The 24,740-nt window shown below is 41.7% G+C and overlaps 3 protein-coding genes across 3 annotated transcripts; 2 read left to right on the top strand and 1 right to left on the bottom strand.

Annotated features, from left to right (window-relative positions):
- Positions 1-197: 197 nt before the first annotated feature.
- Positions 198-6,013, bottom strand: mastl (microtubule associated serine/threonine kinase-like). The gene is made up of 9 exons (XM_079234064.1): positions 5,929-6,013; positions 5,727-5,833; positions 5,465-5,618; positions 5,118-5,266; positions 3,776-4,795; positions 3,134-3,275; positions 2,102-2,215; positions 1,840-1,941; positions 198-942 (listed from the first exon to the last, which is right to left on the bottom strand). Exons 1-9 carry the CDS (start codon positions 5,996-5,998, stop codon positions 785-787), a joined length of 2,016 nt encoding a protein of 671 aa, XP_079090190.1. The 5' UTR covers positions 5,999-6,013; the 3' UTR covers positions 198-784.
- Positions 6,014-7,647: 1,634 nt separating this feature from the next.
- Positions 7,648-14,561, top strand: LOC306750555 (ATP-dependent zinc metalloprotease YME1L1-like; the record flags this gene model as incomplete). The annotated part of the gene is made up of 18 exons (XM_079234000.1): positions 7,648-7,683; positions 8,298-8,417; positions 9,040-9,208; positions 9,325-9,426; positions 9,532-9,641; positions 9,759-9,909; positions 10,079-10,162; positions 10,586-10,759; positions 10,883-11,035; positions 11,132-11,264; positions 11,342-11,404; positions 11,794-11,906; positions 12,091-12,246; positions 12,384-12,535; positions 12,645-12,771; positions 13,058-13,131; positions 13,476-13,562; positions 13,660-14,561. 18 exons carry the CDS (start codon positions 7,648-7,650, stop codon positions 13,810-13,812), a joined length of 2,157 nt encoding a protein of 718 aa, XP_079090126.1. The 3' UTR covers positions 13,813-14,561.
- Positions 14,562-16,107: 1,546 nt separating this feature from the next.
- On the top strand, positions 16,108-23,715 carry pks1 (polyketide synthase 1; the record flags this gene model as incomplete). The annotated part of the gene is made up of 6 exons (XM_079234223.1): positions 16,108-16,165; positions 16,247-16,400; positions 16,991-17,151; positions 17,653-17,856; positions 17,949-18,130; positions 18,232-23,715. The coding sequence occupies 6 exons, from the start codon at positions 16,108-16,110 to the stop codon at positions 23,713-23,715; spliced, it is 6,243 nt and encodes a 2,080-aa protein (XP_079090349.1).
- Positions 23,716-24,740: the final 1,025 nt, after the last annotated feature.

Here is a 24,740-nt window from a genome sequence, read left to right on the forward strand (position 1 = left end):
AACATGCAGTTTAGATTTGTATCCAAAAATTCAGCCGCTGTGATGTTTGATAAGTTACCAAAAAAGGCACAAGTACATCATGTTACAAACAAGATTTTATTTGTATTTTACTTTTTTTCCTCAGAGTGAACAAGATAAAATTTCACAAGGAACCTCATGAACTTATCTAAAATAATAAGAAAAATTGTAGTGTGGAAAATGGACAGATCAGAATTACAAACACAAGAGACATAAAAGCAGCAAAAACAGTTCCAACACAAAGTACTCGACTCCAGTCTTAAAACAACACAGAACGTTATTAACAAGATTGACATATAAAATAGATTATTTATGAATATATTACCATGTTTTAAAGAGAAACTCAGCATTCTGCTATCAGCAGGGGAACATTACAGTGATGAACGATGGAGCGCATCTGCACAGAGACTTAACATCGGGGAGGAAGCGCCACATGAACTTACACATACAGTTATCTCACATTTAATCAATATAGCAACAGAAAGCACAACTTATTGTAAAGGAAACACAGTAGCAAACACTATTCTGCTAGAATAATAACCTAATTTAAGAGACATTACTGTGTATTATGGTAATACGAAGTTTAAAAAGTTAACTTTCTGCAAAGCAGATTGGTAACTAACTGAGCAGATTCAGTGTGTTTGTGGCTCTTATGACCGGTGATTGCACGTTTGGTAAAATGTTTAAAATCCACATCATTACTGTGTATTTATCTGTATAATGGATCCGAGTCTGAGTTCCCTGCGTCCTGTGCTTCATTAAGACTTTACAGGCTGAAGCCGGACACGGCGATGTGCTGAGCGTTGTTTCTTGCATCAAAATAAGAGGTGTCGGTTTCATCCGCCGGCTGAGGAATGAAGGGCATCGGCTGGTTCTGCAGGTCGTCCCAGTCCAGGCCCTCGAACAAGGGGTGCCGCCTGAGTTCTGGTGGATGTTCAAGCAAAAATGATCAGAACACACCTCACATTTTTATTTTGTCGGACAATTAGATTAGAACAGGTATTCTATATTAGCATTTTATTGTGTGACAATTCCCTGACATACATTTATGTATACAAATACATAAAACACTTCATCTTTTTAAAGAAATTTGAGTAAAATTCTCATACAGAATTTAAGGATTTGTCAAAAAAAAAAACTAAAACAAATATGCTGTGTTAAAAAAACATGAACATTACTAGTTTAAAAAAATAGCAGCATAAAAAAGAGAAATAATAAATTCTAACTAACTTGGATTAAGTTGTTGTGTACTATACATTATATCAGGTATTACGTTTTTAGGACTCTTACACACTAGAAAGTCTCACTGACTGATGCTTTGGGTAAAAAAACAACCCCTCAAAAAAAATCCTGAATTCTTTCCATCCCTCATTTAGGAAATGGTATTTCTGCTCTCAGACATTTATCTGGTAAAATCAACAGATGACAATAATGATTAAAAAAAAAAAAAGGGGGTCAGTGTGTTGGATTTGATGGCATAAATTTAATATAATAACTATGTTTTCATGAGTGTATTATCGCCTGTAACTAACATAAGAATGAGCCCTTCATATCCTCATAGGGAGCGAGTTGCATTGCCATGTTTCTACAGTAGCCCAGAACGGACAAACCATACAATGGATTCAGAGAAAGCCTTTTGCAGGTTGTTGTTTTTGCGTTACTTGAAGGCCACTGTAGTTCTGACATGCGTGGAAAGAGAGGGGGGGCTGGAGGGGTATTCGGTTGGTTGCAATTTGCAACTTCACCACTAGATGCCAGTATTTCTTACACACTGCTCCTTTAAATTTAGAAAAATAAAACAGAAGAAAAGGAGGTACTCACCCTTCAGACCAGCTCGTTTCGTCATGTCCATGGTCAGGAGAATATCTATCGCTTTTCTTGAGTTTACAGACAGTTCCTCCTCTTCCTCAGGCCAGGGAATATCTAAAATGGCGGACATTGAGACAGTAAAAGAAGCAACAAAAGCATTACCAATATGTCCGGCATGTTGATCGTCAAATAGAGGCTCGATAGAAATGTGGTAAGTAAATTGAGTTTGCGGTTTAGGGTCGGACGTTTTCTCGTTGAAGAAAACCAAACCCACCTCTGTTGAGAATGTTCTGGAAGACCAGCGGCGGCGTCTCGTCGTTGAAAGGTGGCACGCCTGTGAGGAACTCGAAAAGACACACACCAAGCGCCCACCAATCCACCATGCAGTCTGGACGGAAGCAAAGAAAAGACACATGTCACACAGCTGCTGGCTCCAAACACCCCAGATCCCCCTGTGATTCCCGTTAGGAGTGTAATAGCTGCACTGCGGTGGAGGAAGCAGGCACTAACTTAGGTTGAGGATGGAGGGATTGAAGTTATGGGTTTAAACTAATTCATCAACAGTTAGCCTGAGATATCTGTAATTATCAATCACAATTAACACACATAAACTTGAATTGACATTTTGCTTCTCAGTGACTGCAAGAAATGTTCACAACCGCCAATTGTTGACTTTTTTATAAAAATCATTGACAGCTGATGAATAAACTGCCACACGGAGGTTCATGAATCCAAAGGGCAGCAATCAGGTTAGGAAATGGCGCGGTGCAACTGACAGGAAACAACGGTGTGTGCAAATCAATAGGTTATTATTAGATGACATGTTGCATGGCAAAATAAAGCCAGTGCCAGAACACATTCACAGTAATATCACTGTGTGCCACAATAACCCAAACAGCTGCAGATTGAAAGACCCTTCTGTCCAGTTAAAAGCACATCAGCCCTAATCCCCAACTGTTAAAATTGTTGTTAGCTTAATGTTAGAAGATTTTTTTTGCCTTTGTATTCACATTTAAAATCACCCCCCTTCCCCCAATCAAAGGGGCAGAAACAGAACCAGAAAAACAGGGGGAGGAATCAGCTAGCAGCTCATTCCCTCGAGCGCATCAGCAGGCTGGGGGAACATGCAAGCTTGCTTGCGCAAACAGCAACATCATTATAAAACTTACCACACTGACAACTTCCTGAAACTCAAAGAGAACGCCGGTCACAAGTACAGCATACGTACAGCAAACACCATGACACTGTGTGGCGCTATTGTGGTGTTTTGTCGAGGTGCTTGGGATTTGGAATTTCTTTTTCTTACCGTGTGGTTTTCCCAACAGAAGCTCTGGAGCCAAATAGTCGGGGGTTCCTAAAATGTGTGCGTCCAAGACAGGCAGAGCTCCCCTTCTGACACTCTTCGGGGTCCTGAAAGGCGTGTGAGAGGTCGACATGGGCTGAGGAGTCTGATGAGAGGAGGAACGAAAAGGGAATGTCAAGAGAGGTCAAATGACACGACAAACAATTCATTAAAAAAAAACATTCAATAATTGTGAGATTTATGCCAATTACACTGTAATTTACACACAAACTATGCCGAAAGTTTGACCTCTGACCTCTTTTTTCTTAAAAGACAGAAAGTTCAAGCTTCACAAAATGGAGCTTTACTTATTTATCCTTATAATTATATTACACTTCTTTAGTTCGCCTTAAATTGGTGAAATTTGAGTGTTTACTCAGTTACTGTTTTTTTTTTTACTTTTATTATGGAGCGTTTTAATAGTTACAAAGTAATTTATTGTTTTGTGTGTGTGTCAAATAAATGTTATTTGTATTAAAGTGTTACAAACGAAGGCCTGATTAATTATTTGAGGTCTCCAACCATGCTAGCAGCTGAATTTAGGCAAAACACTCACGAGAATGAACTGCTTTAAACGAGGACTTCTACAAGTCCTGGTCTGCTCACCTGACAGAGGGAGCTGTTGGAGCTCGGCCTCTTCTGCACTGGCGTTCCGATGCCAGACGCAGAGTGAGGAGAAGCTGCGGCGGAGAGGTCCATGGCCTCGACGGAACCGACGCTGAGGCGGGACACCCCCGACGCGTTGGAGCGGTTAATGGAGCTGCAGTAGCTACGGAAAGCTACGATGTTCCGCGGCTTGAGGAATGTGAGCGACTGCGCGGCGCCGCAGACCTGGAAGGAGCCCTGAGATCCTCCCCGGCCAAAGTTACCAAATTTGGGTGTTTCAGTAGCGACGGCAGAGGGAGTTTGTGGGAGCGATTCACAGATGGACCAGTCTTTGATCCCCCCTTCGTCCGAGTTCCCGCTTTTGGAGCGGTTGCTCGGCTGGAGAGACGCACGGCTGTCGATGGTGAGGGACGTTTCGAGCACGGACCCGTCGGAGTCGAGGGTCAGGCTGCGGCAAATATCACTGCTCCCAGCGAGCGGCGACGTGAAACTTGAGGCAGACAAGTCTTTGGCTCCGTCTTCAAACACGTCCTCCGTTGGCTCCTCCAGTTCACTAAACAGGCTTTCGGTCACAACAATGGGGCTGGAGCGCTTCGGGATCCGGCCTTCAGCCAACCCCTTAGAGGAGGGCTGGAAGCCATCTATTTGGATGGTGGAAAATGTCCCAGTCAGGCCAGTGTGAAACCTCGCCGTCTCTTCTTGAACCTCGTAGCATCTGGTATAAGCTGCATTGCTCCTCTTGGCTTGGATCTCCCAAAGCTCTGGGCTTCTCTCAACTTCAGAAAATTTCCTCTTCACAAACGAGGCGGAGAGACGCATTTCATCCGGAGCCATGGAAACGGACTCCAGATTGTTGCCGTGAGCCCCCTTTTCTGCCAGCCGGTGTGTGTCCGGGATAACGCCAGGGGCCTTGTCAGAGAAGCCGAAGGTGGCCAGCTTTGTGGGCACACACTCCCGTTCAGGCCCTTTAGACTCGGAACGCCTCGTCTCCTTCTGGCTATTAGCAGGTTCATTTTCTTTCTGAAGGAGAAATAAATGAATGTCACGATAAGAACCAACGGAAGGCATACCATCAGTATCGGATACTGATGATATGCCTTCCGATCCAATTTGATCTGCTTACATCGACACTAAACATGTCACTAAAATGTAAAGCAATGGGGAACTATTTCAAAAATACATTATCACATTAAGTGACTAAATTAAGATTTGGAGGTGGCAAAGTTGGTCAAGAGACCCCGAATAAAATAAAATAAAAAAATAAAAATCACATTGTTTAATAGACTGTAAATTACATACAGTAATTTACAGTCTTTAGGTTTATAGGTTTGAGCTCACTGACCTGCTCAAACTCCCACAGTGGACTGATGCCACATTCGGTGTCGGTGGTGCTGCCTGCACTCATCGTCTCAAACCTCTTCCTGGACTTCAGCAGTGAGGGGGTCAGATTTTTAGCCAGGTTGTGAGGGCTGAACATCATCTTGTTGGATCCTGTAGGGAGATAATACAGATGAACTGTTAAAACACACCGTCATTGCCACATTCTCACCAGGAGTCAATACTATGCACACACCTTTTATACAAAAAAAAACAGTTATTGCGTAACTAGTCATTCCACAATGGTAATTAATGGGCGGAGATTTTTAAAAAGCCAAGATGTGTATCTCTTGCATAACTACTGTGACGTACCCATTTCCCAAGGAACCGGAGAGCACTGATGATCTTTTTTCTTCATCAAGGGAGAACCAAGAGAGCTATTCTTGTGTTTTATTTTGCCACAGGACATGGGACTAGACACAGCAGATGCGCTGCAGTGACGCTTGCTTTCTCCTGCAGGTGAATTCTGTGTTTGATTAAAACAAAAAGGAAGCGTCATTATTCAACACCAACTGTGTATAAAAGCATGCAATCAGGGCATTTCTCCAGGGAAGAATAGTACAAATTCACTCACAAATCCAATGGTGCTGATTAGGGAGAGGACTTGACCCGGGGTGCGGAAGTAATCCTTTCTTGGTTTCGCCAAAGATGGAGTGGTTAGGATATCCATAAGACACAGCTCTGAGAGAGAGCAGAGACATGAAATGAAGAAAATATTACTGACATTACAAGCGGGATTGATCACAATTTGTGTGATCAAGCTGGTGGGATCATACCATGGTCAAGCTTGACTTTAGAGAGGCCGAAGTCTGTCAGTTTGATGTGACCTTTGTCGGATATAAGCATGTTGTCCGGCTTCAAGTCCCTAAAAAGTTATAATTCAGGTAAATATCCAGGTCACACAATACATCTCACCCAAAGACTGATACACATTAACTGGCATTGACTTGTACCTGTGGATTATACCGTGGCGGTGGAGGTAGTCCAAAGCCAACGCAACCTCTGAAATGTATTTTACAGACATATCCTGGTCAAAATACCCAAAGATGTGAAGCAGAGATTTGACATCTCCACCAATGAGGTATTCCATTACCTGCAAGAAACATGAAAATACAGTTATTTATTGTTACACTTAAGTAGTTACTATCGGTGTAATTTGTGCAAGTGTAATTATTTGGTATCTTAGTGTTACCAGATAGATCTTGGTGGCTGTCTGAAGGGAGTAAAACAGGTGAACCACGAAGGGGCTTTTGCTCAAAGCAAGTGCATCTCTCTCTGCCTTCATCTGGCCCGTCATATTTTTGTCAACCATGTCTGCTTTCTTCATCATCTAAAGAAGAAAAAAAAATATATATATATATTTATATTTTCAACTATAATGAGCCTCGTAGAATGATTCAAAACTGTCAAAGTCCAACAGACTCACCTTAATGGCATATAATCGCGCATTGCACTTCTTCCGTGCAAGGTAGACTTTGCCAAAAGCACCGCGGCTGATGGGCTTTAAAACGGTGAAATCCTCGATTGAAGGCGGTTGAGGAACATCCACCGACTTAACGTTTGTACCGGAGTCGTGCTTTTCATCCGCGTCCATTTTAATAACAGCAGTTTTTTCAAATAAGGAATCGAGTTGCGTCTGCAACCGCCAGCTAGCTCGGAGTAAACACTTGCATGTTAAAACAACAATCTGGGGTTTGTTTTGAAATTTTGAATTTTGCTCCACGGGGTCCTCTGAAGTTCGTTCAATTTAGTTGTACAATTACGCGCCTGTGTGAAAATCATACAATGCTCTTGATGTGGGCTGTAATTGAGTTATTGATTTGATATATCGAATTACTAAGTGTATTGACGCTTGTCAAAATTAGGTAAATAATATCGAACGATATTGTATATTATTTATGTATTTATTTATTTTGTATTTTTATTTGTGTTTCTTTCTCTGTTTAATTGTTTTTGTTTTTGCTCCAAGCTGTTGTAACATTGACGTATATTCCCGCTGGTATTTATCAAATACTAGCTATATTTATATAAGGCGTTAACTGAACTATTTGTATATTTTAATTTTGATCAGGCAGAAAGGACCACACAAGATACGTAACCTAGCTAAACAGTCAATCATTTTATCACTGTAGAACAAATAACAGAAACATTTAAATAAGTAATAATTGTAATATTTGTGTCATAATTTTTTATTTATTTATCCGATTTAAATAAACTTGCAGTTTGGGTCCACAAGGGACGATACGCTGACGCAAGACGCACCCGGTAGTAATGCAGCATGACGTCATATTGTAGTCCATTCGACCTCCGATGCCGGAGAATCCATTTGCAGTTTGTTAGCTAAGCTGTCGAAAAGTTGTGTAACAAGCAAAACAAAAGGACACCGCTCCCGGGAGGACTCGTTCTTGTGCGTTGTAGTGAGGGTCTCTCCTCACACACCAACTCCCTTCTCTCCCCCCACCCAGCTCCTAATATTGAATTATCATTCGGCAAACATGTTTTCATTGTCAACGTCGTTTCAGCCTCAGCAGGTAAGCTAAGCCGACCCGTATAGCAGATGTTAAGCTAGCTAACGTGTTATTTAACGTTGTCAACTTTACGCGTTTTAGTTAGAACGTCGGCGTTTTACGGTAAATGCCGTTGTGGGAGTTGTAATATCAACAAGGAGCTCTGTCTGTCTCTGTGCGTAGAATGGCTTCTGCTACGGTCAATGACAACCCGGCTAACGTTAGCTTTAACAAGTCAACGGGAGATCTCTTCGTGAGCAGCCCGTGCTGACGTCACGTTGTCATAATGAGCCATTTCACAAACAGCAAGCCCCGAGAAGCTTTGCACGTGCGGGGGGGATTTCTACCTGATCTGACAGGTCTGGGAAGAGCGAGTTTTAAAGTAAATTGGATGCTGTTAAAATGTATTTTCAAAGAGTTCAGGTTACGTAACTCGTCACAGGTCTGACGTATGTGCGCCATACTGCAAAGAGCAGGTAGTTAAGCGTTGAGCTGACACTGATATAACTGTCCTGGCTGGACTTGATACACTTTTTTTTTTAAACATCAACTTTTACGAGTGTCAAGTACATGCAGTAACAGAAGGATCACAATATGGTGTTGTAACCGTTCCTCCTTCTCCTCTGTTTATCTGCCAGATGATAGTGCCTCTCAGCCAGCTCATCAACGCCCTCCACTCTCTGAAGAACTCAGCCACAGCTTCGGTCCAGGCCCTGCACAAAGACTTCAATCCAGAGCACAGCTCGTATCTTAATGAGGTGAGACGGACGCCACGGATACATGACATGATCTCACAAGGGTACAGCAAGTATGGGAATGTTTCTACCCTGCTGACTACCAGCAGGGTAGAAACATTCCAATCCTTGCTGGACAAAAAGCCTGTTTCTCACTGGTTGTATTGGACAACATGCAGTAAACAATAGCTTTTGTAACCAATAACATGGGATTTTGTCTGACCTTTCAGAAAGCTTACATGTTGATTTAACAAATCCTTCATGAGAGAATCATTATTATTATCATTATTCATACATGTATCCTGTAAAAAGGGGGAAGGATTAATGTCCGTCTTTATCCTCAAACACACGTTAATAACCATAAAAGAAGATGGTTTTCACACAAGCTAAGAATGTTATCCTTAAGTCTACCAGTACCTGCCACATTGTCTATATCATGTTCAAAGAAATTACTTTGCACATCCCAGTGTGCACTTAAACTGGTCTAATCTGTGCAATATATATCTGCCCATAAATCAATAACAATGCGTCTCTGTAAAAGTGAGGAGGATGTCTCGGAACGTTTTTTTAAAAAGGTTCTTAAACATGCAATTGTTGTCTCAGAAAGGTGTAGATAACTGCTACTTTTGCGGTCTTCTCTTCACAGCCCTGTGTGAGTCTGAGGGATCTGGGCCTGTCTGAGATCCGGGTGAGTCAGCTGGATGAGCTGGTCTGCAGGTTGTTGCCGATACCGGGACCAGAAGAACCCCCCGCTGTGTCCTCGATATGGAGGTCGAGTCATGTTTCTGCCAACAGCTTCTTTCACAACAAGCATGGTGAGCAGCTCAGGTTTATTTTTTATTTTTTCAGATAATCTGAGAAAAGCTAATTTGACACATTTGTGAATATATAATGTCATGTAATTGAAACAAACCTTTTGTTTGTCTGACAGGGTTTTCACAGAGACGGTCGGGAGTTTTCGGCTCCCACATATTCCACACACAATACCACAGTCCTCTCAGAGAAGCTTGCTCAGAGCTGCAGTTCTTGCCTGGTAAGAAACTGACCCTGCTGTGCGTAAGTTATCCATGTGTATTAAATGCTTGACGTTTTAGGGTAATGTTTAATGTTCATCGGCTTTCACGTGTGTCTCTGTTAGTACGGGTCCAGAGTCGGGGTTTCAAGACACTGCAATCAAAGACCAGACGAAGAGAGTCTAGCTATGACGGTCCGGTGGAGACCGAGGCTTACACGCCATTCTTCATGAAGGTCAGCGATACTATCATTGAAACTATTATCTATTGAAAGGCACTTTGTGTTACCAAATTAATTAGTCAGTGAAAAGGGCAGCGTTCTGACAAACCAACTCTTTGTTTCCCCTCACAGGGTTTTCTTCAGAGGGAAAAGGTACCAGAAGCACAATCACTGGACCAACTGACGAAACAGAAGAACGTTCCTGTTAACCAGCAGGAATCTTTCAAGACGGGTTTCACCGAGGGGTTCATGAGGTCTCAGGCCTTCACTCAGAGAACACAAGGCATGTAGCTCGCTCACAGTTATCGGTTTGGAAGAAAAGGAACCTTACACAATGAAAGGATTCCCTGGTGGTCAGTGTAACAGTTGCACCAGGTTTTCTGAGGTAAAACACAGGGAGGTCCTATGATTGACATGAATAACTAATATTTGTCTGTGCTCTTGTTTTACAGACTCGCTGAGGAGAACCAGGTTGATCCTGGTGGTCCTTCTACTTATTGGCATTTATGGCTTATCAAGAAGCCCGTTTCTCTCGGGTAAAGGCTCCTTTTCTGACGCTGGTTTGTTTCAGTTTCTATTCTCTCCACTGATTACAAATCTACTCACGACCCCACATGCACAACGCAAATAGATCAAAGCGTATCAATTTTCCGCTTAAATACTTGATATTTGTTTTTAATGTTCAAGGTAATACCGTACAGTATACAGTAGCTTATAAGTTATGATGTCTCTCCTGCGCTGTGCATGTGGAGCTTGACTGATTATTCTGCTGCTTATCACTGTGCAATAATCCTTTAATATCTGTATAAACTGTGTGTATGTTTTACATTACATTTGGATCTTTGTCTTTACATTTGTGCCGCAGTAAGACTATTGTAACTAGCAGTTACTGTCTAAAGAAATGGAAGGTTTTTTTGCCGTTATCGTACTAAACCAGTTGTTTTTGGGGGATTTCACAGTGAGGTTCCGCACCACATCTGGTCTCGACTCGGCGGTCGACCCCGTCCAGGTGAAGAATGTGACATTTGACAATGTCAAAGGCGTGGACGAGGCAAAAAATGAATTGGAAGAAGTTGTCGACTTTCTCAAGAACCCCCAGAAATATACTGTTCTGGGTGGAAAGCTGCCTAAAGGTATTTTATGTTTTCTCTAATTTGTCCTGTTTTTGTTTTGCAGGAAATTAACACAAAAATATAGCAATTGGCTTTGACATGCTGGTATTTAATACGGATGTGTTCCCTCTGTTCTCCTTTCAGGAATCCTCCTCGTTGGACCACCAGGCACAGGAAAGACTCTGTTAGCGAGGGCCGTGGCCGGAGAGGCTGACGTGCCTTTCTACTACGCCTCCGGATCAGAGTTCGATGAGATGTTTGTGGGCGTCGGCGCGAGTCGAATCAGGAACCTTTTCAGTAAGTTTGCAGAGTGTGAGTAAAATGTGAGCGACCAGTTGAGGGTGTATCCAAACCACTACAATCTCTCTCCTCTTCTTCTTTTGTGGTTTGCAGAAGAGGCAAAAGCTAATGCTCCGTGCGTCATCTTCATTGATGAGTTGGACAGCGTCGGCGGCAAAAGAATCGAGTCTCCAATGCATCCGTATTCGAGACAAACCATCAACCAGCTGCTGGCTGAAATGGACGGGTCAGTTTTCTGCCTTTTTCAAAACTGCGGAGTGTAAAAAAAAAACTTCTAACACTCACTGTTATGGTATTTTACAGGTTTAAACCCAATGAAGGCGTCATCGTTATTGGCGCTACAAACTTTGCAGAGGCTTTGGATAGGTATGTTTACCTCTGTTTTTAATTTAAGAATAACTAGTTTGAAATCAGGTCAATCCATACAGGATGTAGATACGGTTCATGTCTACAAAACTGTTCTAGTTTTTTTGCTTTCACCTCTGTGACCTTTACTCTCTGACGGATGCCTCAGGCTGTTTTATCCTTGTCCTAGTTTATGTTACACTGTCTAACTGGAATCATTTCATGCACACAAATAACAAAATAAGGTGTATGTATGTATGTATGTATGTAGATAGATAGATAGATAGATAGATAGATAGATAGATAGATAGATAGATAGATAGATAGAAGTAAAGTCCTGTAATTTAGGAGATGTTTGGAGTTTATGTACTGTGAATCTTAATTAATTCTACTTTGCTCCTACTGTCCAGCGCTCTGGTGAGACCAGGAAGGTTTGACATGCAGGTGACTGTGCCTCGCCCCGATGTGAAAGGACGCACTCAAATTCTCATCTTGTACCTCTCCAAGATCAAAATGGACCCTGGTACGTCTCAGATATTGAACGTTAGCTTTTTAAAAATGAATTAAAACCCTTTTTTTAAAGCAATCGAAGCTGTAAACCTGTGAGAAAACTTTTGTTTGCCATGTGTGTAAAGGGCAGCATTGTCTCCTGAACACTGGTCGCCTTTTATAAAGAAGGCCTTTTCTATTGCGTTTCTCTTTCACAGCCGTGGATGCGTCGATTATTGCCCGGGGCACAGTGGGCTTCTCCGGGGCCGACCTGGAGAACCTGGTCAACCAGGCCGCCCTAAAGGCAGCCATGGACGAGAAAGAGATGGTCTCAATGAAGGACCTGGAGTTCGCTAAAGACAAGATCATCATGGGTGAATACACGCCGTGTTTAGAGCCGCTCCGAGTCCCGCGAGAATCACGCGAGAAGGACGTCAAGTCAGCGAGAGAGAACAATAATGGGAGATGAGTGTTTTCAAAGCCTTTTTTATTTGTGTCCTCGTCATGCCAGGCCCCGAGAGGAGGAGTGTTGAAATCGACAAGAAGAACAAGACCATCACAGCCTACCACGAGTCGGGCCACGCTATTGTTGCGTATTACACCAAAGATGCAATGCCCATCAATAAGGCCACGATCATGCCGAGAGGCCCAACTCTTGGCCATGTGAGCTCTTGTTATTTCTCAAACTCCTTACCGGTAACGTTTGTGTCATTTGTATTTGTTAAAACTCAACCGACAGCTAATCCGTTTGGTCCTCGTCTCCGTCCTCTAGGTGTCCCTGCTCCCAGACAACGACCGCTGGAGCGAGACCAGAGCCCAGCTGCTGGCTCAGATGGATGTCAGTATGGGCGGGCGAGTAGCGGAGGAGCTCATCTTTGGAGACGAATACATCACCACTGGTGCGTGAATACAATGAGTGAATTTACTAGATTTGTTTGTTTTGATGGTAACATTTTTAAAGTTTCTCAGAGCGGTGTAAGTACGACAAAAAAAAACACATTTTGACAGATTGGTATCATGAAGATAAATATTTTCATTGTTATTAAGACATTCTTCTGCAAAATACTTTATTCACAATTTTGATGACAGAACTGCGATACTACATTACAATGATTATAGCACATGTCTGATAATCGTCCGTGACATCGCATTAGTCTAATCTTCTCCTGCTATTGTACTTTTTAGGAGCCTCCAGTGACTTTGATGGAGCAACCAAAATAGCAAAAATGATGGTGACCAGGTTCGGCATGAGTGACAAGGTAACATTTTAATTTGTACGGGTAAGAGGGAATTTTTGTTCCTTTCTACTGACTGTTCTCAGAGCTTTTATTGCTGCGGGGCTTGACCTTTTGTTTACTGCATCTTCAATTGTTTGCACAAAGCCACTTGCAAAACATGAACACTGATGTATTGTTATGTTGGAATGAAAACCTGCAGTTCTCTAACATTAGTGTAACCTATAATTACACCTAAGTCAAAGAAAATCTGTATACATCTGGACTCCCGGGAGAAGAAAACCCTCACAGCGTATAATGATCAGTGACTAATGCTTGAGAAGGTCTGTTCATTCAACCTAAAGGGTGTAATTTGTGTTTACTTGCAGCTTGGTGTGATGACCTACGGTGACTTGACCAAGCAGAGCCCCGAGACACAAGCTGTCATCGAGCAGGAAATCCGAGTTTTGCTGAATGTGAGTATTTTTTCCCGCAGCGCTCTCAAATGTACTTTGAAGTTAATTTGCAGATCTTAACCTCTCTCTTCCTCACCGATCTTCCTCTTCCATCCAGGACTCCTATGAGCGTGCCAGACACATCCTGAAGACTTACAGCAAGGAGCACAAGATACTAGCGGACGCCCTGCTAGCGCATGAAACTCTGGACGCCAAAGAGATCAAGCTGGTGCTGGAGGGCAAATCACCGGAGATCCAAATACTTCAGTAGAGGTTTTAGACTCTTGGATCATGTATATATGACTCTGTGCAACTACACACAGGCCTTGTATTTCATTTGTTTGTATCCCTGATTATTATTATTATTATTACTACTAATGTGAAGATGACACTGAATTGATGAAGTTTCACCCCATATAAACATTTTTATTTTATTATAATTTGTCTTGCATTTCCTGGAGAGAAGACTTTTGGTTTCACAGTGCTTTTTAAAGCACCAGGGATGGACATGAATATTCTACTAAAGGATGTTTGAGGGGCTTGTTGTCCTTTTACTCTGAACACAAATGGATTCTGTAGTAGTTTTATGCATCAGTCATATTTGGTCTCATAACAAGGTTCTCAGGCAAATGCATTTGACAACGATCATGGTGAATCAAGATGAGATGAATGATTTCATGTATGTCTCATTTAAGATGTGTACAGACTGGTGAACACCTAGGATCTTAAAGTACCTCAATCTAGAATGTCTAGAATCAGCTGTAGCAAGGCACAGGTGATGCTGCTGTTCATAGTTGAGTTTTCTCCAACTGATGTCTTTTTCTGTTGCATCTATTCTGTTCATATTTATTTAAGTACCCAAAGGTGTTTTCTCTTTTTCTGATATTAGCGATAGGCCCTCATGTCCTATTTTTATGAGCGAAATGTATATATATGCACAATGTATGCGTGTAAAAGGATTGCTTGTTTGTTCCTTTAAAGGTCTTCTTGGAGCTGAAATAAAGGTTACCTTTACTCATGGATGTGTTTACGATGACTCAAGTGAATCTTAAGCTTGTATTCATTTATAATGGCGACTTGAGAGCCCACAACAGTGGCCTTTGTAGCTTGTATGGCTAATGTTTTAGCAAATGGTCCCTTATGTATACATCCAGTTGGGATTAGCATTCATTTGGAATATCAATTTGGTATATTTTTGACTCCTGGTTCTTTTTTTGGTCCTTCTGAGTGAAATATCAGCTGCTAAATGCTCCACTATTTTCACCAGCTATAGTAATACAGACCCTTTCACTTTAGTGAGTTGCGGTTTTATGCTTATTTACTTATTAAAAAATAAAAACACCAACAAAAGCATTCATACATTTAACCCAGTACTTAATTGCAGCCCCTTTGGTAGTGATGACTAATCTTCGTGGTATGAGGCTTTGAACACTTAGAGGTGGACCGTAGGTGGAAACCTATTTTCAGGTCTTTCCAGAAACGTTCAATTGGGTTCAAGTCCAGCTTGTTTCTCAGTCTAAGAGTCCTTTGAAGCTTTTATTTGATTTTTTTCCTTCCAAAAAGCAGGCTTTCATTGTGGAGAGGCTTCTTTCTGGCCACTCAGCCATTAAGCCCAGATCAATGCAGTGGAGTGTTGCAGTGATGTAGTTTCTTTCATCTCCACAACATCAAGACCATCAATATCTCCCTGACCACTCTGTCCTTATATAGACGTGTGTGTGTGTGTGTGTGTGTGTGTGTGTGTGTGTTTCTGCTTCATGTCCAAATCAGTTGCTTTCACCACAGCTGGACACCAGTCAACATGTAGCAGTTGGATTCAATGTGATATTTCAGTTTTTTTTCTTGTTAATGAATTTCCAATTTCTTTGTTATTATGGGATATTGAGTGAAGATTGATAAGAGAAAACATGTATTTCAACAAGGTTAGCATGAGGTTGCAACAAAACAAAATACGTAAAAGTGAAGGGGTTTGAATATTTTCTGATTTCAGCATAATATTAATTAGACCACAAAGACTACTGTTACTGCCAAGAGACTTTGATTCATAAGCATGCATATATATCTGATGTGTTGTCATGTTCTTGTCTGACTCTTTCTGAATCTCTGTTAACACCTGATCAATGCAGTCTGATCCACCGTAATGTTTATATGTTGAACAACTATTAAGTAAACGTTTTATTATTTCTTAGAGATGTGACCACAGGTTCTTGTGGAAATTAACAATTCGAGGACTTTGTAATCAAAGAACTTGTTGATAAGCAGACTTTATTATGCAGTGTTTTCTATTGTCAAGGTGGAAATAAGAACAAAAATGAATGCACTACTGCTTTTGAATGGTCTTAAGTTACAATGAGTGCATCTAGTTGCAGATGAAGCCAACTGAGACGAAACAAGGCAGAGCATTGTGTCCGCTTGTCCCTTCTCATGGCGCTGTGCTTATAAAGGGTGGAGAGGTACAGCAGCTGAACACTAAGCTTCACTATGGAGAGGCTGGAATTTTTACTTTGGCTTTTAGAATAAAGCAACCAGGTCCCCAGAGCGACTTGACGACTATCTCAAAGGAGCAATGGAGGACGAAGAGAATGTCATCGCTATTATCGGGGTTGGATGCAACTTCCCTGGAGGTAGGATGCAAGCATTTTAAATGTTTTTTTAATCAGTTGTCTTAAGTTGAATTCTAAGTGTTGTGGTTTGTTTTATTTTAGGTGAGGGGTTGGACAACTTCTGGAGGGTTTTGTTGGAGGGAAAGAATTGTGCTGTAGATATTCCAGCAGAGAGATTTGACACCACTTTTTGGTACGATGCCGATGATAGCAAACCCGGAAAGACACAGACAACCAAAGCAGCTCTTATAGAAGGGTAAGCATCATATTCTTAAGATTAAGTGTTAATCCTTATATTGAAAAATGTTTGAATTGTGATGGATCTGCTTTTTTTATTGAACTTTTTATTTGGCTTTTTCCACATAACAGACATTTAAATCAATATAATACAATACGATAAATAGTAAATAATCAAAACAGTCATATTAGAATCAACAGTGTAGCTTATAGCGAGTATAAACCTTCATATACATCTACACTGACAAATGCTATACATATGCATCTACATACATACCTGCACAGCATATTCCATCCCACATGTATACTTTTACACATGCACTCCACAAGAAGGATTGAAGGGTGAGGGAGGGGAGGACTGAATAGCTACATTGAGTACAATTAAATGATATATGCAATAAATATATAAAATGAAATAAATAACTAAAGTAAAATAAAAGATACCGAAATGAAAAGAGGTTGACATTCTTATCAAAGCAGGATTTACAAGTTGGCTTAGCAATCGTAGTCCTCATATTACAGTAGTAAAATGTAACACAAGTCGATCTTCTTGTAAAAGTATCTATTATCATTTGTAAATTTGCAGTCATTATTTCCTTTTTATTTCAGCTTTAATGAGTTTGATCACAAGTTTTTTGGCATTACTGAAGCAGAGGCTGAATTCATGGACCCTCAGCAGAAGCTCCTTCTGCAGTGTACATACAGGGCGTTAGAAGATGCAGGAACGGCGATGGAAAGCATCAGTGGAAGCAGAACTGGAGTTTATATAGGTGACCACTATCAATCTATTATACTTTCAACACTAGAACCGCTAGGGGTCGGTGTTTACCTAAAACCGCCAACAGGTAAAATGTACCCCCTGTTAGAATGCATTGATTCTCACGGTATGAGGTTCAATTATTTATTGTTATCTGTTGTTGTTGTTATCTTCCCTTTTTGCTACTCAGCACAATAGTCACAAAAAACCCAGGATCCATCGCTTAGTCATGACTATCATGACAATTTTTCAAAAAAATGTTTTTATTGAAACTATTTTTCAAATTTTCTTTTTTATTGAAAATATTTTTCAAAAGAAAATTGTTATTGGAACTATTTTTCAAAATATATTTTCTATTGAAACTATTTTTCAAATTTTTCCAAGTCCAAAAGTTGAAATCGGAAAACATAGGTGGGTACATTTTACCTGTTGGTGGTTCTAGTGGTAAAACAAGCACAATTTCATATTTCATACACAAATTGTAATGTACTCTGCTTTTACAATAATGTTGCAGGTCTAATGAACAGGGATTACGAGATACTCCGAAGCAACAGTCCTACAACGATAACCCACTACAATGGCACTGGGACGGCCATGAGTGTGGCTGCCAATAGACTGTCCTTCACCTTCAACCTCACTGGCCCTTCTCTTGCTATTGACAGTGCCTGTTCTTCATCTTTGGTGGCTCTACATTTAGCCTGCCAGGCTATAAAGCAAGGTATTTAGTTCCCTTTATTTCCCCTACAAATGCCATGCCCGAGGACAAGACAGCCAACATTTAAATGTGACATATTTTTCTTTTTCAACTAGGGGACTGTGAGATGGCTCTTTGTGGAGGTGTCAGTTGTATCATAGAGCCACGAGTGTTTGTTGCTCTGAGCAAGGCAAAGATGATCTCACCTGAAGGGACTAGCAAACCGTTCTCCAGCAGAGCAGATGGCTATGGAAGAGGAGAGGGCTGCGGGGTCGTTCTCCTGAAGCCGCTGAAAAATGTAAGCAACTATTGTGTTTTACGGTCATTACATGCCATTAATAAACTGCAAACAGTGGAGATACAGGATTGCATGCTAACAGTGTGACTTTCTCTACAAAGGCGATGAAAGACTGCAACAAAATATGGGGTATCGTCAGCAAAACAGCGGTCAACCAAGATGGACACTCAGTCACTCCAATCACCAAACCGTCCATGACTCAACAACAGGAGCTGTTGCAAAGACTCTACTCAGAGTCGGACCTTGCAAATGTCCAGTACGTAGAGGCCCATGGGACTGGGACACCAGTTGGAGATCCAACGGAGGCAGGAAGCATTTCAAACGCCATCACTAAAGCCAGACTTCCCGGCTCAGAGGCACTGCGGATCGGCTCTGTGAAGGGCAACATTGGACATACAGAATCTGCTGCTGGAGTGGCCGGACTAATTAAGGTACTCTTAATGATGAAGCATGAGACCATCGTTCCCTCTGTTTTCTACTCAGAAGACAATGCCAGTGTAGATGTAAAAGCTTTGAGTATAAGTATTCCGGTTAAAGCTGAAAGATGGGAGACCAAGGGGTCATTGGGAAGGGTAGCTGGGATCAACAGCTTCGGGTTTGGAGGCACAAATGCACATGTGATTATAAGAGAGTACAGAAAGACCACTGTACCCACTCAGATCCACAAACGTGGTCCAAAACTCTTTGTAATATCTGCAGCCTGTGAGAAATCGTTACACCTGTCCATCACTGACACCCAACAGAGGCTTTGCCGCAATCAATCAGTTGATTTACAGGCACTGTCATACACTTCAGCATGTGGAAGGAGTCATTCTAGACACAAATATAGGAAGGCCTTCCCATTTTCTTCCCTGTCTGATTTAGAACAACGGCTAACATCTGCAGTGAAAACAAATGTTGATTCAATATGGTCTGACATCCAGGTGGTCTTTGTGTTTTGTGGAAATGGGGTTGCTTACAGAGGTATGTGCAAGCAGCTCCTGAGAGATGCTCCCATTTTCCGAGACAAGGTCAGAGCAGTTGAGAATCTTTTTCAAAGCCATAAACACACCAGCATTAGCCGATGGCTTACTGGTGAATACGATAATGATGTTTTCAGCAAGCCAGATGTTGTCCAGCCTCTTCTTTTTGCGATTCAAGTTGGCATTGCCGCTCTCCTAAAACACTGGGGAGTCAGACCCGATGCCGTGCTTGGGCACTCCGTTGGTGAGGTTGCTGCCGCTTACTGTTCTGGACTCTTGTCTCTAGAGGATGCCGTGAAAGTGGTGCACCACCGCAGTACTCTTCAGAGTAAGGTCACTGGGGGAAAAATGCTTGTTGTTGGGAATGTGGCTGTTGAAAAGGTATTACAGATCCTTCCAGAGTTTTCTGGCAAAATTTGTGTTGCAGCATTCAACAGCCCCCAGTCCTGCACTCTGTCAGGGGAAGCAGATGCTATAGACATCCTGTATCAGAGGCTGAAGCTGTTTACGGAGAAAAATCTCTTCCTCCATGAGTTGGATGTGCCAGCAGCATACCATAGCCATATGATGGATCCTATACTAGATGCCATTGAGAAAAGTATTGAGCCATTGCATGCCAACAACAAAGAGTGCAAACTGTTTTCAACAGTGACTGGTGACAGTTGTTCAGATGGCGACTTTAGAACAGGCAGCTACTGGGCAAGGAACATTCGAGAGCCTGTCTTATTTGAACGAACGCTGCATGCTGCAACCAAAGACAAGCAATCCGTGGTCTTTGTAGAGATTGGACCTTGTAGGGCTCTCCAAAGAAACATACATGAATCTTTGGGGAAAAACACCACAGTTCTTTCCTCTGTCCAGCCAGAGAAAGATTATGACACAATGTTGTCTACTGTGGGAAAACTATTTGAACTGGGCATCAGTGTGGACTGGCATCAGCTCTACAGGGGTTGTGAAACATTGCCAACAGATCTTCCAGTCTATCAGTTTGTCAACACAAAGAAAGAATTGAATTTTGAAGCTTTGAGAAAAGGTGGTGACATATCTACATTTCCCCCCTTTGCGCTCCTGTCTCAAACAAAGCAGAATAACAAAGAGTACATGTGCAACCTCTCATTGGAGACTGCCCCATATCTTTGGGAGCATAAAAACAATGGTGTTTGCATTGTGCCAGGCGCGTTCTATGTTGAGCTAGCGTTTGCCGCCGTGATGGCCAGTTTAAGGCCCAGGAAACCGGTTTCTCAGCTCCAGCTCAGTGTAATATTTGAGAGTCTGTTTGCACTTAGCTCAAACTGTCATCAGTTGAAAGTGACGCTGGAGCATGCAGAGAATGGAGCTTCATTTAAAATACAGTCTTCTGTTGCAACACATACCTCCGGCACATACAGGTGTGCAGATGGCCAAACGCTGTTTGAAGAACCAATCATTTGTCTGGACATGATCTCCCAAAGGTGCAAATTGGTTATGAAGAGAAAAGAGATTTATTCAATTCTTTCTCGAGCAGGATTTGAATATGGAGCTGTCTTCAAACAGCTTAATGATGTGCATTTTGGAGATGAATTTAAGGAAGCTGTGACAGCAATTCAGGTTCCTGGTCAACTTCTACAACACGTTCATGAGTTTTTCATTCACCCTGTGTTATTGGACTATTTCTTGCAAATGACCGCTGTGGTTGCTATTGGTCGGCTATCAGCAAAGCAGGGATTCCCCTCAGCTATCGGTAGTGTCACCATATCAGGACCACTGCAAGAAGAAATGGTCATGTACTTACGAGCCACTCAAGAGACTCCAGACTACCTGGATGTATGTGGTAGCTTTGCCACCCCAGAGGGTCGTGTACTGGTAGAACTTAAGGGTGTGAGGATCTCATTTTTGGGCAATTGCTCAAGTGCTCTTCAGTCATGGTTCTTCCACAATGAAATAACTGCAATTCCTGACATTATAGACTTGCAAAATCGCAAAATAAAAGCAATAGTTTTCGAAGACAAACTTGGCATAGCTAAAGGACTCAAGCCATACATACACCCAGAGTCAGCACTTGTGGAGAGCAGAGAGCGTTGGACAGCAGACCAAATTCAAAATTTGGTGTTCGGTTCACTTACCACGTACGTTGATATAGAAAATGTTCTCTTCATCTGGGCTGTAGAGGACCTCAGTCACTTGTCATCTAATAAGATGCTTGACTGCTTGGTGAATTGCTGCGAGCTGTTTCGCCAGATTGTTTTAGCCTTGAAAGAGAGCAAACGCTCTTGCACTGTCCGTGTCATTACTTATAGATCGACAGAAACGATTGTTGGCCATGTCAGTCCTGGTTTCGTGCTGTCTGGTATGACAAGGGCTTGTGCAGCAGAGATGGCGGGTCTCTCTTTTCAACTGATTGACCTTGCTTCTGTAACCAGTGAAGACATTGAAACGCTGGTTTGTGTGATAAACACCTGCAAAGAACAAGAGGTTGTGATCAGCAAAGGCCAAGCATTGACAACAAGAATAGCACGGACGCCCATGAGGGACGAGGCGTTATGTGAAGGTGATACGCACTCAGTGTATGTGAGTGACTTTGTTCTTCAGACAACTGATCCATACCGAATGACTCACTTGTCTGCCATCCCCTACGACACAAATGCCAATCCTATTCAAGAGAAGTCCGTTGAGATTCAGCTCACCAATGTGTGCGTGCAATCATCTGATTACTTTCCCGTCACCACATCACATTTGAAGTTTGGAAAGACGATGTATTGGAACAAGCACACGTCACACAATCACAAGCTTCTTGCTTTAGATTTTAGCGGCATTGTCACAGCTGTCGGGAAAGATGTTCACAATCTAAGAGTGGGAGATCATATTGCTTCATGTTATCCAGTTGTTGCCACTTCGAAGGTTATGATTCCCGAAACAGTGTGCTACAGCACAAAGAGACTCCCGTTTCTGAAAGAGATCCCATGTGTGTCTTACTTCATACTCGCATGGGAGATCCTGCAGAAAATGCTGTTTCAGGTAAAACAACAACACAGGAAGCTGATCATCATCTCTTCCAACTCAGCCTCAGCCCTGACAAAAGTTTTGGCTCTGACGGCAAACAGGTCCGGCTGGAACGTTTCTTCATTGTCACATTTCAGAGGAGAATCTCTGCATTTTGATCAGAGTCATGCTTTCATTTTTCTGCCCCCGTTCGATCACTCTTGGCAAGGGATGCATGACAGCGGTAGTCATGACAGACACCTTATTTTTGTAAGTAGCGATCACATGTCACCGTCATTTTCAGCAAACATGTTTGCCCTGAAGAGTGAACGCATCCATGTTCATAGACTTGATGTGGCTAATGTTCTCCAGAGAGTCAGTTTGCAAATGCAGAACAGGGATATCTCTGATTGGCTATTGTCATTAGGCTTTGATAAGGTATCTCTACCTTTGAAAATAGATACTTTTCAATTATCTAGTGTAAAAGAGCCGCAGAACGATGCAGATGCTGAGTCCTACTTCACAGCAAAGACGGTGCAGCAAGTTGTTCTAGATCATGGAGAACCTGACTGTCAAATATCAGATATCCCTCTGCTGACAGGGTCTGGACAACTCTTTAAACAACGTTGTGCTTATATTGTCACTGGAGGGCTCTCTGGTTTGGGGTTTGAGACAGTGAAGTTCATTGCCTATAATGGGGGAGGTTGTATTGCAACACTGTCCAGAAGTAATCTGACTGATGAATTACAGTTTGAGATGGAACTCCTCCAGAGAAGGTATGGAGTTAAAATCATAAATGTCAAATGTGACGTTTCTGTGTCGATGCAGGTCGTGGACGCGATCTCAAAGATCGAACAAAGATTCTCCTCTTGTCCGATCAAAGGAGTGTTTCACAGTGCTGCAATTTTACATGATGCGTTGATCGAAAACCTCGATGAGTCCCTCCTCCGAAAGGTGCTGCAGCCTAAAGTGAGTGGGGCTCTAAACCTTCACTATGCAACACTTTCCAGCAAACTGGATTTTTTTGTGTGCTACTCCTCCATCTCTTCATTCATTGGCAATGCCTCACAATGTAACTACGCAGCAGCCAATTCTTTCCTCGACACATTCTGTCATTTAAGGAGAAACCTCGGACTTGCTGGACAGTCAATCAACTGGGGTCCTTTGAACCTCGGCCTCTTGTTGAACAAAGACCATTTCCAAAAGTTCCTGGAGGCCAAAGGGATGATGACAATGGATGTGTGTGACATCCAAGAGGCACTTGAAAAGTGTCTTCTGATGAACAGAACACAACAAGTCATATGCAAGTTCAACTTCAAAAATCTTCACATTCACGTTCTTTCGCAAAACGCGTCTCTCAGAGAGCGTCTGTCAGCACTCGTGGAAATTGAGCTAAAAGTTGAACTGAGTAATGAACCCATGGTTCAGCATTCGTCTTCCACATATGAAAGTGTGAGAACAATTGTTAGTGACATCAGCAGCGTTGGCGTAGACGAGCTAGATGATGACTTAGCTCTGTGTGCACTGGGTATTGACTCGATGTTGGCCATGACACTGCAGAACAAGATTTTCCAAGAGACAGGCGTAAATGTACCTTTGGTTAAAATATTGGAGCCCAACAGCACACTGTCCACGTTGGCAGCTATAGTAAAGAATAATGGATAATTTCAATGGACTGCATCAAATAATACCCTGGATTAATGAGTAACAAAGGGTTTTGTGAATTGAAAATGCTTGGAATTATTTTTTTGTGACTGCACTCACTGCTGTGGCTTTGTTCAGATTGGTTGAAAAGATTTACAGTAGGCTTGTTTGTACAACTCTATTAAAACATTAAATAGCTAGTCAGTATGTGTTATAGTTGTTTTTTCCAATGACATCTTGGCTTGGTCACAATTGTTTAAAATAACACTGTGCTAATTGCTATTGTAATGTTTATATTTCTGTTTCTGTGGAACAGATCTGTACAATAAATCAAAACATGAGATTGAAATAAAACAAAAGACTTGTGGTATTTATTTGTAACATATTTACCATTTGTGAACACTGAAGCATAGTGTGAACGAACAAAATATGCCTTCATGATTCAATTTGGAAATGTACCTTGCCAGCTTACTGAAATTGCAATTATTAAGTAATCTTAAAGAGTATTTGTTAATTACCAAAAAAACAACCAAGCTTGTGTTATTGTGTCATGAAGAGGTAATAAATAAAAACAATACAGTTAATTAGTATCACTTTTTTTTTACTTCTTTAATGTCGAAACATGTTTTACATTTGTTGCAATACCAAATATACAGTGTGTTACCAGTAGTCATACTTTGTGTTAAAGAAGGAATTGCTTAATTGTGATTTTCAGAAAACAATGGTATCAACACTTACATAATAACACATTTTTTGTTTACTTTTATTTGCATGTTGGGCCATTGGCAATTTCCTTGTCTGCACATGTGTTAAATTAGTGGTTCAATCAGCAAAATACTCTCACGCTCTCACACCCCCAATTGAACATTTCTCATGCCAGAATACTATCACATGTATTGTTCCACTAACATCATAAAGATAATAATCAGAATCAATGAGCTAGCAGTGATAACAACTGGCCGATCTGTGAGAGATGAGTGAATATAAAACAGATAAAAGTGAGTTGACGTTGGACCAAACCCTGTGACAGATTACAAAAAATTACA

The sequence above is a fragment of the Taurulus bubalis genome, assembly GCF_910589615.1.
Source record: "Taurulus bubalis genome assembly, chromosome: 18".
Lineage (NCBI taxonomy): Eukaryota > Metazoa > Chordata > Actinopteri > Perciformes > Cottidae > Taurulus > Taurulus bubalis.

Coding starts and splice junctions, on each gene's coding strand:
- mastl (XM_079234064.1), bottom strand. CDS start 5,998: ATGCTTATATCCGACAAAGGTCACATCAAACTGACAGACTTCGGCCTC. Junction 5,834..5,928: donor TAAAGTCAAGCTTGACCATG/GTATGATCCCAC, acceptor GCTCTCTCTCAG/AGCTGTGTCTTATGGATATC. Junction 4,796..5,117: donor CACTGTGGGAGTTTGAGCAG/GTCAGTGAGCTC, acceptor TTTCTCCTTCAG/AAAGAAAATGAACCTGCTAA.